Consider the following 17,057-nt stretch of genomic DNA (forward strand, 5'->3'; position numbering starts at 1 on the left):
CTGTCTTGGCAGAGCGCGATGCTCGTAATTCGGATGTTTGACAAGAGCCCAGTCGTGTACTCGTACCCAGACTACCCAACCAATCCTGCCCATAGATATAGATATATAGAGATGTGTATGTATGTATGTGCTGAAAACTAAATCAAACTTTTTTACGTACCAGTACACCCCGTACCCCCTGTACCACCGTACCCCTCCTTCAAGTATGTACATATTGTGTGTTTTTAATTTAGAAAACTGCCTTTTGCTATACCCAATCTCTCTCTAACTATCTTTCTACTACGAATATTTGGCAGCAACTTTTGCTTGCTACGCCTGTTGTTGTTCATTTTCCTTCGACTGCATTTTCATTTGAAACGTTACGAAACGAAAACCAAAGAAATTTTAAACGAAAATTGCTTTCCATTTTGCTCATTCCTTTTGCTTCGGACTCGAATTCCTCTTTTGTTGCCTTCCTTCCGTATGAATGTTTTTGTGTACCCACCAAGAGAAATGTGAAAAAAAAAAAAACAATTAAAACCCCTTTTAAGCTGCTTTCCTTAATGCAAAATAAGAAAAAACTCAAACAAGAAAAAAACAAAAAGCAATGAATTACCCAAGTGGAGTTTTAATTTTCGGAATTTTTGCGTTTTGCCTTGTTCATGCTTATAAATATTTAATAAACATATGAATAATCCTAACCGTAAGCTAAGTTTTTCCGTTGTAGCTGAAATGTGAAAATGTTTTTTGATTTTTCTTCCACCAAAAAATCTCCTTTGCATACAAAAAATATGTTTTTGTCCTTTTTGCGGTGCTGCTGCTGGGAGGGAGGTCCTTAATCTCCTCCAGCTTCAGCTCGATTCCATTCCATTTCCTTCCATTTTGTACATGTTTTTTGTCGTATATCAGATAATATTTTAATTAAGTATCGTAAACATATCGAGTGCCATCTACTCGTACTACTATCGTATCCACTAGGAAACTAACGAAAACCCAATAATATCAAAACAGAACCCAAATCAAAACTTTTTATTTTGAAACGTTTTCCATTTAAATATATGAATAACATATTACGATATTTTTCAAACATCACTTTTCAACAAAACATATATATTTTGTGAGTTTTTTGCGTTCTTAAGTGTACGTCCTTTGAGTTCGTTTTGATGATCATTTTGATTACCTTATACTCGAAATATTACATCAACCTAGTAATCGCTTTTCCAAGAACCATAACCGATAAACATATTAAAATGTGAACAAACCCGAAACCTGCATTCAAAAGTAACATAACCAAAAATATGAATACGCATCAGATCCGTATAGAATACAGTTTCGGGTTTCGGGTCTGAGCCACATTTCTGGGATAAGAATAAGATAAACTCAAAAGACATTTGAGAGTAGGCGGCGGGGTGACGCCTCAGTGTGTGTTTCCTTCTTTTTTTGCACACAGTACACCCTAGGGATGTTCCTAGTCTTACATTAAAACATTTAAAAAAAAAACACTAACCACACCGCCTAAAACTAATTGAATACTAAACAAGAAAAAAACATGAAACATGATTAATATCCATACTATACCGTTATACAATACAATACAAATACAAACTTTTCGTTGCAACCAATAAACTCTTTTAGGAAAGGATGTCATCGTTGCCTGGTAATCTATGAGAAGCATACGAATGTGCTCCAGTATAAAGAAAGTGAGTGCGAAGGTGATAGTATGTATATGCATCAGTCGAACCCATCTGCACTGGCGATGCGTAGCTCTAATAAACAAAGTGATCATAGGGGGGGAGCTCATCCCAATACGAACGGGCATTCAAGACTATCATCATCGGATCAGTACATAATGAGATCCAATGACGATATGAATGATTGTAAGCATTAATTTTATACTTTTTTCTCTACCTCTCTCTCTCTCTCTCTCTAAAATAAGTTAAGAAAAAAAAAGCAAGCAAACTAAACTGAAAATACAAAAAAGACTCTATCTCCTAACTCGCTATCTCAAAATATACCAGTTATCTGTTCTGTTATCGTTTCCACCTATTTTTTACATAATTCCCTTAGTTAACCAACATGACTAACATAACCTTATGATTTAAGCGCTATTTTCATTTACCCCACCCCCCAATACCACCACCACCCACAAAACGAGAATACAAAAGTTTTTCGTTCCGTCAAAAAGATCAACTGAAAAGCAAAAAGATGAAAACACGTCGTTCTCAATTATTCCACTCTTTTAATGAAAAAAAAAAACACACACACGAAACAAAAGCAGGATTTTAATCGATTTCTTTTGTACTTATGATAAGTTTTTTATTTTCTTCATTTTAAGTTTTTTTTTTTCCATTTTTTTTTATAGTTCTTCATAATTTGAGTATGATTTTGTTTGAATTTTAATTTTTAATGCAACCTTTGGTTAATTATACAAAACAAAACCAAAAAACAAAAAACAAAAAAAAAAGAACAAAAACCAAACCAAACTTGTAAATAGTCTCAAACAACAATTACTCTGCATACGAAATGAATAAATAATTCTACTTTACTTACGTTTTGTCATGGCAAGGGTCCTCTCTCTACCTCTCTCTCTCTCTCTGTATATCTCGAACTCACTCTAACCAACCAAATCAACCAAATCAACCAATCAAAGCAATCAAATCTATCAATCAATCAATCGATCAATCAACTAAAAGTGTACACCTAACAACAAAATATATATATATAACAATCAAAAGAAACAAATGACAACAAAAATGTATATTTTCCTCAACATATTCCCTTAAACAACAAATAAAAAATAAACAACAAAGATACAAATTAAACTACTCGTACAAATATTAATATTAACCTATCTAACCGTTAGTGTCAATCCAATTAAGCTACTTAGTTGCGATTTGCAAGCGTATTAGCGGATTAGCAGATTAACCCGTCCCAACAGGCACCCAATTAGAAACCGAAACCGAAACCCAAACCAAAACTGAAGCCACAAGAACAATCAGGTCTAGTAGCATAGCCAGCCATTAGTAGATTCGGAATTACAGAACCCAACCATGCGACAGTCTTGAATTCTATTCGAATTGAATTGAAATCGGAACAAAAGAAAAGCCAAATCAAAGCAAAGCTAAATCCATACCCTCACTCCCGTAATCCACAGAAAAGAAGAAAAACAGGAAACAATAACCAGTTTTAGTTAAGAACTTTGGTTTTTCTATCTCTCTCTCTATCTATTTTCATTTTGAGTTTTCCCTTGGTTAACGTTGTTGGTTCTTGTGTCACTTTTCCGTTTCACTTTAACTGTAAATAATTAACAAAATACAACAACGAAACAATCAAATTTTGTAAATATATAAAAACAAATGCAAAAAGCCGAACACGAGACTGTTGTTTAAAGAAACCAAATTGTTTGTTCCATATATATATTTTTTATTACAAAACATTTACATACATATATATCTAAATATATAACTCAACTCTATTCAATATTTATATGATATGTATATTTTCCTTAATTCAACATTCTCAACAACTCCAACAACAGCAACTCCAGCAATTCCAGAAACCCAAAAGAACCGAAACCAAAACTACTACAACTACAAAAAAATCAATTCAGAACAATTCAAAGTTTAAATATGAATACCATGAGTGTTTGTTTATATGTGAGTGTGTGTGTGTGTGCTCGTGTGTGTGAATGTTGATTAAAATACCAATAGATGAATACTAATAACAAACAAGAGGTGTGTGCGCACACACACGCACAGAGAAATTTGATTGGATTTTGGTTTTTGAAATTTGCATATTTGAAATTATTGTACATTTTTAACAGCCGCAGCAAAGTCGTTGCACAGTTCGTTTCGCGTTTGCTCCATATATTTATGTACTATATATACATAGAATCAAAGCAATAAATACCCAAACCCCAACCCACACACATTCGTGTAGACAAGCTTGTATTTTAGTTGCGACCCCAGAGGAGCGACAGCAACCCATCCACTCATTTGTAAATAACTTCATCTCCACTCTCTCATGACAAACCCCTGGACCCACACCAGAGAGACACGACCCAATGTCAGATTCAGACTTATAGTCCGGGGAATAGGCCGAACCAGTTTACCGAACCAAAATGTATTCAACTTTTAGATGATTATATTTCCAATAGGATGCCAGTACCTTGGAGAGCGAGCAGTCTGCCTATGTTGGTTCTTGCCGTTTATTTTTTTCGCTTCATCTGGTTTCACATTCAAATCATCTTCCGTTCTACTCATCAACCCACTCATGTCTGTCGCTTGTTTTACTTACTCTTACCGGGAACATGATTTATTTATAGGTCGGTCGGTCGGTCGAGACGGAGTAAATGAAAATGGAAACGCGACACCGAGTGTCAAAGTGTTTTCTCTTAATTTCAAGAAAGCTGAGTACCTACTATATAATACACCGAGTAACAAGTGCGAGTATCTAAGAATATGCTTAGCACGAGTAAAGTTCAGCCACCCCAGGCTTGTCTCCCATTGAAAGGCCGTACCTGAAGTACCCCACTGATGTACATATGTATGCATATGCATCCCATACTCGTAATTCGTTGGTAATTGCTGTAATCCGCTTAGTTCTTGATCAGGTAGCGAGCTTTTCCTGGGCCTTCAGTGCACCTAATTACGAAAAGAAGATGCAATTAAGTCCTGGCATATGGAGGATAGCAACTGACACATAATGCAAGTAGCAGCAGCACAACTTCACGTCGCACTTCAATCCACTCTACTACAATCCATTCGCATTTGTGCTCGACTCGACTCGGCTTGGCTCAGTCGCGGCAAGGACTGGCGGTGGTGGCAACACAGCACGCATAGAAATGTAAATTCATTATTTATTATTTGTTTGCCTCAATAGAAATCAAATTAGTTTAAGTGGCGACCCACCAGCACTGGCACCAGCACCAGCAACAGCTACATCCATATCCACATCACTGTAAGCTCTTGGCCCAGAGCGCAGCCAGACAGTTGGACTCGAATTGGAAAACGCCAACTCAGGGCACGCCCATCAGCCACCCAACTCAGCCCAACCCAACCCCCATCCTCATTTGATATTTTCAAGTTTCCACTTGCACCGACCGAATGTCTGAATGTTGGACTGTCTGACTGTTTGACTGGCTGTCTTGGCTGCCTCGTGTTGCCTGCCAGCCTGCCTTCCTTTTTTCCTTGATTTGATTTTGTTTAAATATTAAACGAGAGTTTTAGGTCTCATTTATAATTCAAAAGTCCTCGAAGGCAGCAAGGCAGGTCCCCAAACAGATCAGAGATGGTAGGGGCGGAGCGGAGTTCAGTTCATTTTGATTAGCAGACCGTAAAACAATAGTATCAATGGCACAATAGAATTGCGTGTGTGTGTTCTTTATTAAATCATTATTTGTTTAGATTTGTCACACAATCAGAAGTACACACACACAGCCATTAACTGTGTGTGTGTGTGTTTATGTGTTTATGTGTTTGTGGGAATGTTTGCATAAAAGAACAGCTCCTGGCTCTGAGCTCAAGATTTCTTAATACTTCTTCCGTGCCATTGAAGCTGATTTAATACGCTTTAAATTGAGATTTTGAACAACAATCTAATAAAATTGCATTCAATTTAGATAGAATTTTTATGGCCACACACAGGGATACAGATACAGATATTCGTGCTCCTACTCCTACCCGTAATCGTACTCGTACACACCCACACAATCTATTCGGGCCGACTGGCAGACTGTACAATAATTGGACTTAGACAGTCGACAGTTTCAATTACTGAAGACTTGCACAATGTACAAACAGGATTAACAGGAAAAGCCTTGTTAATTGGTCTACGTCTAATGTAGTGTCGTTTTCACTTGTGTCGAGCATCAAAGGATGTGCCCGGATTGTGTGCGTATCCATGTTCCTGTGTTTGTGTTGGTGATTGTGCTTGTGTTCGAAGGAGCGCTGCCAATCCAATGAGTTCCTCAATTCATTTGCTTTTACTCTAGTATTATGGGTATCAAAAAGCATTGCATACTTCAGGGCAGCCGTCAGCTAACTGCCGTTTAAATTGCATTTTCGAGTACAACTACATAAGAGGTACCCACTCGTTTAGTATCAGTAGAGTCACACAGCCACCCCAGCCTCTCAGGCAGACAGTACCTCAGTCCCAGTCCCAGCCCCAGCCCCAGCTCGAGCTCCAGCTTAATTATATTCACAGCGTTTTTATTTTTGCAGCGCTTTTGGCCAAAGCATTTTGCGTACGGCTAGTAGTACCATAAGCTAGTGATGGGCTGCCAGCATTTGCATACCAATTTCGCTACCACTCCACACCAATGCGGGGGAAAACCCCACGGTTAAAGGTTGCCGCGGACGAGGACGGGCACTCAATGATGAAGGCCAGGCCGCATAGCGTTTTAATTGCAGTGCGGCGCGGCGAGCGGTGCGGCGAGCGGTGCGGCGAGCGGCGCCAAGTGCAAAAACGTAGGCGGTATATAAAAATAATTAAAATAATTAAGCGAAACTACGGCAGGGCCCCAGCCAACACCGAACCACTCATCAATTGAGCAGAGCTCTCCTCGGGCCCACTCCATAATTCCCTCCACCCCCTCACTCACCACAGCCGTGTTGTCGGAACGGTTCATTCACTTTTCTCCTTAATGCAATTTTTAACGTTAATTTTTTGCAGACCCGAAATGTTTTTGGGCATTTTATGTTCCGTTCCTTGCTGCCCCAGCCTCAGCGTTGGCTCTCTTGCGAGTATTTTCCCATATTTTCCTTGTATTATTTGGTGTCATAACATAACGGGACATGCTTTAGCCAATTTCGGATACAAGGATATTTAAATTTAATCAAATGTCGGTAAAAATGTTTGCCATGCCTTTTATGCCTATTTCCAACAGAAGGAACGAGAGAAACAGTCACAGCGCACGCACACACGAGGGGCATTGCCATCCCATCCGCTGCTTGCTATTCCCGGGGTGTGAGTGAGTGTGTGTGTGGGTGGCTCCGACCTGTACGTTTCCGTACGTTGACTGGGTAATTTGTTAGCCAGGAGGAGCCACCAGGAGCCATGGGCCCAACCTAGTCAGCCAGCCAGTCAAACCCAGAGTTTTATTTTATTTTATATAGTTTTTGGCATTTTCATGTGCCCACTTTTCCCCTCTTTTTTTCCCTTTTTTTTTTGTTTTTTTTTTGTTTTGGGGCAGCCCCTGCGTGAGTCGGTACAGTTTTCGAAGCGTACATTTATATATACAAAGTGTATATAAACACGTATTTACCTAGGGACATCCAACACAGAACAGAAAAGAGCCGAGTTTGATTCGGATTCGCATACGATTTCCATTCCAATTGCGATTCCAGGAGCTGTGGCGTCAGTGGCGCCCGGGGTGTCAGCCAATTTCGAGTGTTTTCCCTTGCTCTGGAAAGGCCTATCTTCGGTGTTACCAATTCTTGTTTTTGTTGACCGTGTTGGGTGTACGTACATACATACATATATATATATTTTCACATTGCCATTTTCATTTCAATTCATTTCATTTATTTATGCAATATTTTATGTGTGCTCATTCATTTTTTGCTCGTTGTCGTCGTTCCCGTTACCGTTACCGCCGTTCTCGTTCCCATTCCTCGGTCTCGTTTGTTCTATTAATTTGTTGTCGCTCCGTTGTTCCTGGCCAATTCGGTTCCGTCCTATTCTGTTCTATTTATTTGGTTGTTTTCCGCTCTCTACCCGGATTTCCATTGTCAATTTGGTTGATATACTATCAAAAGTATAAGTATATGTATACAAGTATCTATATATGTACAAGTATATATGTATGTGCATATAAAAGTCGTGCCATAAACCCCATTCATCTTAATTTGTATGCCTTGTTTTGTTACGGTTAGGTTCCTGGGGTTTTGTTGATACTTATTTATTATTTTTATGCTCTACTCACTTATCTGCCATTGTCCCGCCACGTGCCCCTGTACCGTCCCGTGTCCCGTTGCGTGTCTGTGGGCCCGGCCCCCGGCCCTTGCCCGACTTATTGGGGAGTGTAGAGAGGAGCATAAACCACATTTTATTGGGGGAGCATTACCTGTAACTATTACTCGTAGAACCGCTGCATCAATTCCGATAGGAGGAACCAATGCTTATAGAGCAATATCAGGCAATCAACATTATTGATGGCAGCTACTCATACTGCAGCGCAGCAGCGGGAACAATAGAACAACATTTGATTAGGAAGTACATAGGAGCACTACGAGTATTACTCGAACAATGACAAGAACACAAAACGCTGTAAATAAAGGTCTCCATCCAAATATTCTCTTGTACAGATATTTAATTGTGTTTGTTTGTTTGTTGGTACATACATACTTACATACATATTTACTACCGATTGATTTGATTTTGAGTTTACTTTGAGATACTGTTCGTTGTCACCGATTGAGACGCTTTGATTTTGTTTTTTGATATATTATATATAACTCTTTGTATTTGTACATGATTATGATTATTAATGTTTATATTAATCCACTGCTAACAAAAAATCATCATCAACTTTGTACAGTAAAACCATGAGCGAGCGAAGAAAAAAAAAAAAAAAAAAAACTAAAAACAAAAACACTCGATCTTCGGCTCCCGACGAAGCTGAAAGTAGGATTTCCAAGATTGGTAGCCGTGCATGAAGAATATGTACATAAATACACTTGTAATATATCCCCCCTATCGATAAGTTTTCCCATTATATTTTTCACTCGAAACTTTAAACTTGAAAATCCATTGTGATCCGAGCGAACGGTTTGTAAATCCTTATTATTGTATGATAATGTTTTGCGGAATAATTCTTTGCATTTCCTTTTCCTAATCAGATCAAGTCTGCCAGCTCTTGGAAATCGTATTGTACAACCCCAATGCCCATTCCATTTCGAAGAATGCCTTTAAAATTTCGTTTAACGGTTTGTTAAGTTTCCTTCAGTTGTCCGCCTCCCCCCCAAACTGCACCCCAACAACCAACAAACCTCAACCTCATTCCACCAGATCCTACCACCATTTCCCCCGCTTTTGTTTTCTGTTTTCGCATACAAAAAAAAAGGTTGAAATAAAAACAGGAAAATTCATTTGTTTCTGTAGAGCCTATGAAAGCGAATTCGAGACACATTTTGTATAGAAAGCAATGCGCTCATTACTTTTACTTACTCTCTGTCACACTTTGTTTTTCTAATTCAATTTCGTGAATATCAAGATATCAAAAATAAAAGGATTTCAGCTAAATTTTGTGCTCCTTATAAGAAAACCGAATCGAAAAACCAAACGAAAAAAAAACATCAATGGAAAAAGAAAATGAAAAAAATGAAAGTAAAACAGATTATATATATATATTTACCCAAAAATATATATTGTACACATCTTTGTATATGATGATGAAATGTTGGGATGGGCTGCCCGGTGACCGCTAGTATAATTGTCTCATTTATCAATTACTTATTGTACTTTCTTCTTACTACATTCTACCTAACCTAACAACCTACTACTACTTTACTTTACTACCTACTACTACTACTACTACTACTACTACTTACTACTATTCGTACTACTACTATTTGCTCTATGGGTTCCGTTCCCGATTCTGTGTTGTTGTTTCCTTTTCTGTGTGTCCGTGTTTGTGTCTTTTAGTTTTTTGTAACTTTCCTTCGGTTGCTTTTTATTTCGGTTATGATTCTGTTTTTCAAATATTTCTTTTGGTTCTTCCCCCATTCTCTTTTCTCTTACATGTGTGTAATTTTAATTAATGTAATTTTAACATGAAACTCAACAATTTCTGCTCTCGGTTACTCATAAGTTATTATACAATTGTGTCGTTCGTTCGTTCGTTCGTTGGTTCCTTCCTTCGGTGTGCTCCTTCCTTCTTCTTTCTATATAGTACATGTACTCGTATTCGTATTAGCTGTGTGTGTCTCTCATTTTTCATTCCGTTCGTTCTAAGTGTCTAAGTGTTGTGTGTGTGTGTGTGGTGTGTGTGGTGTGTGTGGTGTGTGTGTTTGCTTGTTTGTTAGTTAGTGTGTGTTCGGGGCTTTACTGTACTCTGTACGGTAATTTAGCCCGGCTATCTAATATAACTGTGCGCTTAACGGTCGGTCCGACCGCACACATCCAGAGAATACCGAAAAAAAACCCACTGCAAAGTAATATAATTTGTTTAATTTGTTCTCCTTTTCTGTTATGTTCTGTTCTTTTTTATTCGTGTCTGTGATGTCGTTTTTTGCCTTGTCATGATATACTACTATATGCCACAAACGCTTCTCCGTAGCACTCACACACACATATACACAGACACATGATACACAACACGCCCTGTCCCACACCTTTTGTTTCCCTGATACTCGGTATGCTTTGTATAACTCATAAAGTGTAGTTGCTACTTAATTACAATCATTACTCAAAAACGCCACACACTTACCCGTACACACATGAATACGTACATACCGTACACAACACAGAGTCCTGGCGTATCCTGGCTTTTACACCACATTACATACATAATTGGTACTTTTTCATACGTAATTTATTCTCAATCTTCGTTTTTTGTTTTTTGCTCTGCGTGTGCCTGTTTTTTTTGTTTAATTTCAGTTTTCATTTTGCTATATTGTAGCCTGTGTACTTTTACTAAAGAAACAAACTGAAACTGTTCGATTTTAGTTGAACATAATACCAATAATTTTAAAGTTTTTAAACAAAAAAACGCCAGTACAAAAACAGTTTGTTGTGTGCCTTTTTAGCTGTAAAGATTTTTGTAATGTTGAGAACCATGCCTGTATGTGTTATATATGTATATGTATATATATCGTACATTATATATTGTATATCCGTATCCATTGAAGTATATTCATACGAAACGGATTTTAGTTACAATTACTCTTAAAATAACTCTAATACTTAACAGTATCAAAAAAAAAAAAAATAAGAAAAAAAAAATGAAAAAGAAAAAAAAGAGAGGACCCTTTACCAAAAGAAAACATATGCATATATATGTATGTGCCACACATATATATCTTTCGCGTTTGCCATAAAACCCTGACACCCGACTACTCAATTTATTCATCATGAGTAAATGTTTGTTATTATTTTTTAGTTGATTCAAAATGTTATGCTTGCTCTAGCAACAAATACCTTATATTGTATGGGGCTCTGCCAGGCCCTAACATTATTTTACTACCTTTGCTACCTTACCTATACCTGTTATTTATTGCCTAAAACCACCCAAAAAAAAAAAACCTTACCCCCATCCTTTGCTTTTGGTCACACTTCTGCTCGGTGGCGAGCCAGAGCCAGAAGCACCAGAAGATGAACCACATGTGTGTGTTTTTGCTTTCGGTTATTTTTTAAACGTGTGTTGTGCCTTTCAGTTGAGTTTACAAATACAAAAGTTGGGGGTCTGGTCTCTGTTCTGCATTCCCAACTGCAGCCAGATCCCAGCACAGCCCAGCTCGAGGAAGTGCTGAAAATGAAAAACTCTTGTCTTTAAGTTATTTCTGTGAACGTCACAAGTCTTTGGTTTGGTTTGTTGTTCCTTACTGGTTCCCCACTTTGTTTGGTTCGTTTGTGTTTTTCTGGAACTTACATACTTATCTTACTTACTTATGTATTGTACTTACCGCTGCTTTTTATACATTTCCACAGAAATTGTTGTTGTTTCTGCCTTCTCCTGTGTGCCGCACTTGAAGCTTGGAGCTGGGCTGAGCTCGGAGATGGGGATGGAGCTGGAGCTGGGGCTGGGTATGGGGCCATGACCGCAACATGCCCCGCCTCTCTCGTCACTCTCGCCATTTGCGACATTTCTGCTGATTTAAGGCTTCATTTCGTCATTTATTCAAGCAATCTTCTCCCCGGACCATCAGCTTCGGCGGCCACTTAATTAAACAAATTTCTGTGCAATTTAAATGGCATGCTTGGCAATGGATGGCCCTGGGACACCACAGATTCCCAGCCCAGCGTTGTGCAGCTTCCAGTGCGGCACTCAACAAACAAACAAACAAACAAAAAAAAGACAAAAGATATATAATACAAACAAAAATAAATCTTTTACAATTCCTCTTAGCCCTTTGTAGATTTGATTTCCTTTAACCCTGTCCTTTCTTTAATGTGTTGCTATTACTTACTACAATTTACAATTTACATACTCTGCTCCCACTAATCCTTTACTACTTTCTACTACTAATACTATAACTAATACTAATACTGCTACTACTACTACTTACTACCTTACTACTACTGCTATTTGTATCCTATCTCTGTGTGTTCTGTGTCTACGACAACATCATTTGCGATTTGCATTAATTGAATTTTTATTTGTGCTTTTAAAATAATCATGTCCCCCAGACTTTTGCAAGGGCCGTGAGACTTTACAGAATCTCTGCGACCAAATTCCGGGCGATGCCCTGCTCTACTCCCTCTTCCGGGAGAGCGCCGAGCCGGTCAAGTGTCCGCTCAAGGGTGAGTACTTGTAGAAGCAAACGATGTACATGCCAATGGGGCTTGGGTCATTTTAAGAGTCGTCTTTCTTTCTACTTATCGCCTGCAGGACCCTTCATATTCACATACAACCGGGGCCATGGGGAGTGCAAGTCGCCAGTGTCCAACATTGAGAGCTGCACGGAGGAGAGTCGCCTCCTGCTGAGCTTCCAGGCCTGTCCCGATGTGCAGGGGACCGAGAGTACAGGTGAGTCTCTGGCCATGACAATGACTCATCGCATCTTTCTGGAACTGAAGATGAACATCCTTCCTTCCTTCCTTTCTTCCATTCTTGCATCTTCCTTTGCCGTGCCCTGTTCTGTGTTCCGTGTTCCGTTCCATTGCCCGCCTGCTTCTGCAGTTGAGGAGCTGACGTGTCTGGCGACCTGGAAGGATGGCAACTCACGCTATTTGGTTGGTCTGGTCTCGCACCATCATGCCATCTCGAACGAGGAACGATATCGCTGCTTTGTCTATGAGAAAATCTCCTCGCTGATGGGTAAGCTGCCTTCCGGCAAACAGGATGAACTTTGTTTGAGCTTTAAAACCCTTTGCAGGCGGTCCCAGCATGCTCAGCTCAAAGGATGCCGAGTATAAGCTGGCACAATCCGGCGACGCCACTTGCAATGGCTTAGACAGTGCCGAGGTAAGCATTTTCAACCCAACACAATCCCACAACACACAGACCATTTTGTTCCCTATTCTGCCATTTTCACTTACCTGCAAATGCCACACTGCCACACCCTCTGCTCACCCTTTCCGCACAGGTTGGCTCCCGCATCATGTCCTCTGCGAAAACCGCCGGTGGCGGAGCGCTGTGACTTCCCAGCCTGGTTCAAGGGTCCCCGTCATTGGCATGCACTTATGGGCTACGCCGTCTACAATTATCACCCCAAGTGAGTAGCGCCAAAAGGCCTGCGGCCAAGTTGTCACCCAAACCATTTCAAACGGATCTCTGAACTGTTCCCATTCCCATTGCCCGTTTCTTTTCAGTGATGGGTCTGTGCACATTATTAAGCCCAACGGCTACATGGAGACACGTGCGCTCTGCGAACAGATAAATAAACAGACTTCAACCGAAATGATGGCCGTGGTGCACTACACGACCGGGTGGTAAGTGGCCCAAATTGAAAATGCTGCCAAGAGGCTAGCCAACACGTCCCTGCAATTTCAATGTCCGTTCCCCGTTGCATCTGTTTCGCCCCATAGTCAGTCGGGATTCATGTGCATGATGTTCTACCGCCGGGACACGCACGTCATTGAAATACAGACGGGCAAACCGGCCATTCGCCTGGAGGACGCCTGTGCCCCGGATCACTTTGATATTAATAAGATGGCCTACATTACCTTGCTGGGTAAGAGAGATGCACTCCACTATCTGCAAGCCTTCTGCAGCGTTATTCAACCCCCCCTCCCCTGTATCTTCCCCTGTAGCAAGCAATCCGGAACCGGCGATTTGCCCAATGGAGGGACTGTACAACCTGCGCGGTGCCATCGGACCGCCGTATTTGGCCACGCGCCACAAGCGCAATCACAACGGCAAATCGCACCTGGGACACGGACATCATCACCACGAGAGCGCTGACTCGGGAACTTTTGGTCATAAAGGGTAAGCTGAGCCCGTAGTTTGCTGCCTCTGGCATTTTTACAACTCGATTTTTTGATTGCAGACACAGCACGCTCAGCTTTCGGAATGCTGAGCGCATGGAGCGTGGCTCATGGCATGCCAATACCCGCGGTCTTCCCGTACGCAGTCGACGCAGTGCGCCCCAGGATGTGCAGCCGCAACAGCACGAGAAGCTGCAGCAGGCGCTAGTATTGAGCAACGTTAACAGCAGCGATACGAGTGTGGGATTTGTGGCCACGCGGAATCGGCGCGATGTCCCGGGATGTGTGCCCAACTACAATGCCCAGCGCCAGCTTTGGGTAGGATGCAGTAAACCGAACTCGATCGACGTCAGTCCGCTGTGCAGTGTGGAGGGTGAAGAGGGTATGCGTACAAGCATTTAAAATTCGAACTTTGACTCATTTGACTTTGATTCCCTTTTGCAGAGTACTCCTGTCACGGCTCCTGGAGCGAGAATAGTACATTCTTCATCATAGCACGCCACAAGGGCACCAAGCACGGCGTCTGTTTGACCTATCGGCCAACGGAGGGCACCTCAGCCAAGCTGGTTGTAGGCGATGCCTGCTACCGAGGCACACAGAAGCCACCTGATCACCATTTGGTGGCCAATCTGTCAGTCTTTGGTATGTTGTATATCCGCTTTATCATGCTGAATCTTTAGTGAAACTGTCTTTCCTTATCCACAGGCAAATGCGGCGAAACGGGCTCGAGTGCAGGTGAGGCTCAGCTGGGCAACTGGCTCCTGCTGCTCACAATGGCCACGCTCCAATGTCTCTACCTGCGCAGCTGAGTTGCAAGCGTTGGCAACAACATAATAAGCACATAAGCATTACAAGCCAAAGCGCTGCGTATGCATTAACTAAAAACCCCCAAAAACCAAATCCCATTATGATCGACATGTATACAAGACACATTTAAGACTTATTGTATATTTCATGTAGTATGTGTAAGGCGTAAACGAACCACTCCCAGACTCCCAGGCTGGTTTGGCTGTAAATATTTGTATTTGTTTTTTTTTGCTTTACTGATGAACACACACTTTTGTTTAGTTTTAAGTGCTTAAAATAAACAAGAATTCGATATAGTAAGGGGCACACATACCCACAATATGAAAACGGAAAATGGTTTGCAATAAAGCCTTAGATCAGCGATATTTGTATTAGGGCTAGTAAAACGCGTCTATTACTAAGAGTAGCGCAAGGTTCATATAACTAATAATGCAAGTATGTAGCAAAAGCTATTTATTTATTGTACGATTATCCATTAAGCAGAGCAAAGACACAGCATAGAGAACGAGAACGAATCACAGAAATGACGTCAGACATCAGAACTAAACGAATACAAGCTAAAAGCTTTTTCGTTCTGTTTTCTTTTTAGCCATCTCGTAGTGTGTTTTGTGGCACTTACATATTTTTATATATAATTTCCGTAATGTTTCCTACAAAAAAAGTACATACAAATCACAGAACGAATGCAACATTTTAAACTATATACGGAAAATATGAAATGCATTCAAAGGAAATACAAAAACTGTTTTCGTGAAATGTACAAAGCAAGAATGGATGGGATGGGATGTTGGCTCATTCGAGATAGGTGTTGTGCTGCTGTGGCTGTGGTGGCAGTAGCATACATATACAATATATTTTTATGTACAAATGACGCAAAATCGTACATACATACCATATGAGTATATATAATGAATAACGTTTTGCATAGGATCGCATTGGTTTCATAACATAATTAATACCTTGCAAAGTACGCATATATTGTATGATTCATTATAATAGTACTACTATACATATACATATATACTGGAATACATACATACATACATAATAGGCATATAAGAACTGTGAGGAATTCGAGCAACTTTGATAAGTAGAGGCACACACCACTTTCATAATCAATCAACTAACTTTGTAAGACACAAAACACAACTGACAACTCTACCAAACAGAACAAAGACAGACAAGTGAATCAGCAGCTAGGGATGCTAAAATAATTAGAGTGTTTAAGACAATTAAGCGGTGATATAGGTCTAGAATAAACAACTGTGCAAATCTCTTATGAAAGCACAAGAACAGAAGCATGCAGCAGCAACGGAAACAACAGCTACTAAAGCGAACGTGTGGAGGAGGAATTTATGATGATGAACTGTATCCAAAGGATTTCAAAAACTAGCATTTTTTCTTTTCAAGTAGTAGTACACAGAAGCAAACATTTGCCCAAAATTCCGAAACCTAAGCGAACGAGTAAGCGCGTAAACAATTAACGAGTAAGGAGAACTTAAGCAGAGCAGAGCAGAGAAATAGAGGAGAGACCCTTCAAGGCAACTAGTCAAAATTTACGAAGCGTAACTTTGAGTTCCATGTAAATAGCGAATGTTATGCGAATTGAGAATTGAGCAACGGTGCGCGGTGTACGAGTATGTATACATATGTATGTACATATGTAACTAAAAATGCTAGTTAGCTAAAAGGATTGTGGCAAGCGATCAGAAACACTCGGTAGACAGCGAGCATGCCCTGGGCGCTAGGACATTAACCGGCAGGGCAGGCACAGTGGGGGCGTACAGAACATAAGAGTTACTTTCTAAGCACTATATGTATACATTCAACAAACATCTATATAAAATTACGAAAATAACAATGTAAACTCGAGCAGCAGTCAGAGAGTGGAAGACACATAGCGGGAAAATACTAGAGGAGAACACGATGAAAAAAATCATGACCGGAACCAGAACCGGCATTGGCAACGGCAATAGCAACAACTCCCTATAGAGATGGCCAGACAAATCAGACATCGTAATGTACAAAATGTACAATGATCGGCCGGATTGCACGGCAGTAGTTAGCAGCGCAGAAGCTGTGCCCGGTCAGCGGATGCTTGAATATTTTTTTGAGTGTACCTCTCTTTAAATAAGCATTTCAATTTGTTGTCAGCTTTTAAAAAGTAAATACGAGCATATTAA

The 17,057-nt window shown here is 40.2% G+C and overlaps 1 protein-coding gene across 1 annotated transcript in view; it reads left to right on the forward strand.

Annotated features, from left to right (window-relative positions):
* The window catches only part of LOC111077839, a 30,177-nt gene extending 13,456 nt beyond the window's left edge, over positions 1 to 16,721 (forward strand). Inside the window, 13 exon segments of the mRNA XM_022372268.2 lie at positions 1,615 to 1,679; positions 12,328 to 12,441; positions 12,530 to 12,667; positions 12,821 to 12,958; positions 13,017 to 13,105; positions 13,227 to 13,247; positions 13,249 to 13,355; positions 13,453 to 13,572; positions 13,669 to 13,814; positions 13,894 to 14,068; positions 14,130 to 14,449; positions 14,512 to 14,709; positions 14,773 to 16,721. Coding sequence (XP_022227960.2) covers positions 1,615 to 1,679; positions 12,328 to 12,441; positions 12,530 to 12,667; positions 12,821 to 12,958; positions 13,017 to 13,105; positions 13,227 to 13,247; positions 13,249 to 13,355; positions 13,453 to 13,572; positions 13,669 to 13,814; positions 13,894 to 14,068; positions 14,130 to 14,449; positions 14,512 to 14,709; positions 14,773 to 14,876 — 1,735 coding nt within the window. The 3' untranslated portion in view covers positions 14,877 to 16,721.
* Positions 16,722 to 17,057: the final 336 nt, after the last annotated feature.

Source organism: Drosophila obscura, unplaced genomic scaffold, assembly GCF_018151105.1.
Source record: "Drosophila obscura isolate BZ-5 IFL unplaced genomic scaffold, ASM1815110v1 contig_150, whole genome shotgun sequence".
NCBI lineage: Eukaryota > Metazoa > Arthropoda > Insecta > Diptera > Drosophilidae > Drosophila > Drosophila obscura.